The sequence below is a fragment of the Bison bison genome, unplaced genomic scaffold (assembly GCF_000754665.1).
Source record: "Bison bison bison isolate TAMUID 2011002044 unplaced genomic scaffold, Bison_UMD1.0 scf7180017864108, whole genome shotgun sequence".
NCBI lineage: Eukaryota > Metazoa > Chordata > Mammalia > Artiodactyla > Bovidae > Bison > Bison bison.
Window position 1 is genome coordinate 2,823,188 of NW_011494680.1, and position 2,427 is coordinate 2,825,614.

At 57.1% G+C, this 2,427-nt stretch overlaps 1 protein-coding gene across 1 annotated transcript in view; it reads right to left on the reverse strand.

Moving 5' to 3' along the window:
* Positions 1 to 1,940: 1,940 nt before the first annotated feature.
* Positions 1,941 to 2,427, reverse strand: part of FAM83A (family with sequence similarity 83, member A) — a 19,204-nt gene continuing 18,717 nt past the window's right edge. Inside the window, exon 5 of the mRNA XM_010838918.1 lies at positions 1,941 to 2,340. Coding sequence (XP_010837220.1) covers positions 1,941 to 2,340 — 400 coding nt within the window. The remainder of the gene's footprint in view (positions 2,341 to 2,427) is intronic.

Genomic DNA, 2,427 nt, shown 5'->3' on the forward strand with positions numbered 1-2,427 from the left:
ACTCTTGGCACCCCAGCAAGCTTTCCCTTCCTGAAGCTTTCTCATCAGGCTGTCAGATTCAGCTTAGGACTCTGCACAGCCCTGGTCATTCTAACCTCATCACGGCAGTCAGCAGGAAAAAGGCAGCATCAGGACCGGGGCTTAAAGAACTTTCAGGAACCAAAGGGCTTTGTTGTTGTTGAGTTTTCAGGAACTAGGGAGGAAAAGGTGAAGTGAGGACAGAAACACTTTTAAGACGAAGCAGACGCCTCTGCCTCTGTCAGGAGCGTTGTGTTGCTTTTGTTGTTTAAGTCGTTCAGTGGTGTCTGACTCTTTTGCAACCCCATGGACTGTAGCCTGCCCGGCTCCCCTGTCCATGGGATTTCCCAGGCAAGAATACTGGAGTGGGCTGCCATTTCTTCCTCTGGGGCTGCTTCCCGAACCATGAACTGAACCTACGTCTCCTGCATAAGCAGGCAGATTCTTTACCATCTGAGCCACCAGGGAAGCCTGTCGGAAGTGTCTTTGGAGAAATATAAACAGGGCTAGGCTGCAGGGAGATGCCCCCTGCAGAGTGCAACTCAGGAGGCCAGGTGCATGAGGATCCAGAGGCCACCAGGAGGAAGGACTCTGTACCACACCCCCCCACCACACCCCCGGGCTCTGCAGCAAAGGCAGAGCCTCTGAGCCGGGCAGCAGGAAGGCATTTGCTGAGATGAGCTGGTGGTAGGGGGGCAGGGAAACCAGAAGGTTCTTGCGGGGCTTCTACACCTGCTTCTCCTGGACCAAAAGAGCTCATCACACCCCTCCCCCCAGCCATAACAGCCTTGTTCCTTAGGTCTCAGGCTAACTGTCATGTCTCTGGGAAGTGTCCCCCAACACCCCCTCCCCCACCAAATGGCTCACTGGCCCTCCTCTGTGCTCCCTAAACATCTTATTTCTACCCAAGCAGGCCTAAATTTAGGAGGATCTGTTACCCTCAGGATCTATTAGCACCACAGGAACAAACTGGATGAAAGAGCGATGGGGCTGGTGAGGGCACGGCGTTCCTGCTTCAGGATGTCAGCAAGCCAGGTGGAGGGGCCAGAACTGGAGGTAGCTGATGCACCTGGTGGCTGCAAGGTCAATGTGGGGTCCTCCCTGCTTGCTCAAGGCTGCCTGAACCACAACTGCAGGGCTATTCTCAGATCTGACAACTCAAGCCTCCCAGGATCCAGCCCAGACTCCAGGAACCTCCAGGTCAGCCCAAGGCTCTTCAAAGCAAAAAGCTGAGCTGCCACAGGGCCTTGTCCAGCTCCATCCCCTAGAAGCCTTGGTTTGCCCCACCCCAGGTGGCCACACTTTGAACCACCTCACATAATTTCCAGTGGTAGGTTCTGGGCCCCATCCCTACTCACCACCCCAGGGACTCTCTAGTGTTAGGCTCTTCCAGGGAAGAGGCATTTCCGTCCCCTCCCAGAAACATCCAGTATGTCCCCAGACTGTCTCCTGAATCTCTCCCTCCTGAATCCCTGGGGAGTGGGCCATTCCTGGGCACTGGGACAGAGGAGGACCTTGGTCACACCCACCCTCTGCCTCAGTGCCTCAGTTTACCCATATGTAAAACCTGGGTTGCATCAGCCCCTTGTTGCATTACAGGTTCAGGAAATGTTGATATTAAAGCCCTGGTGGCTCTTTGGAAGAAAGATGCTCTATTTTCATGATTTTGTCCTCTAGCTCCCTGCCCACCACCTCCCTGGAACCTTCTGGAATGTGCTACCTGGGCCATACCAGGGGGTCAGGAAGCAAATCATCTCAGGCCTGGGAACATTCAAACATGGGCAATGGTTTCGTCCAAGTGCCTTTAGTTCAAAGGGAAGCAGGTCCAAAGCCACTCAGTGTTGAAGTGGGGTCCTAGAGCCAGAAAAATCCAAGAATGCCCAGCCTTGTCCCCGGGGAGGTCAGCTGGCAGAAGGGACTCTTCAGAAATGTGGGGAGGCCTGTAGAAAGGGCCTCCAGGTGTGGGCCACCCTGGGCACCAGGCCCAGGTGCTCAAGTTGCAGCCGAGTGGGCCTGTAGGCGTTGAGGTTGCTGTAGAGGGCCGGCAGGCCGTCATGGGGCCTTGGGGAGAAGTGGGCCTGTGGGGTCAGGGCCCCCCAAGGGCTGTGATGGGGCTGGAACCTGGAGGCAAGCAGTGGGTTTGGGGCCAGGGGGCTGCCAGGCCCTGAGGACGTGGACAGACTCCGGGTCTGGGGGTTGCTGCCCGTCGATGGGCTGTTGAAGGGGTTTGAGGATGTGCGGTCACTGGCTGAGCCACTGCTGTCACTGAGGCGGCCAGGCGGGGGCCCAGGGGCTGCTTCGGGCTGCAGGGGTGTGGCCAGCCTGGGCGACTTGGGGCCCATGACGGGCTTGGAGGAGGCGTAGAGGTGGCGGAACTCCTCATCAAACAGCTCCACTGGCTGGGCCGGG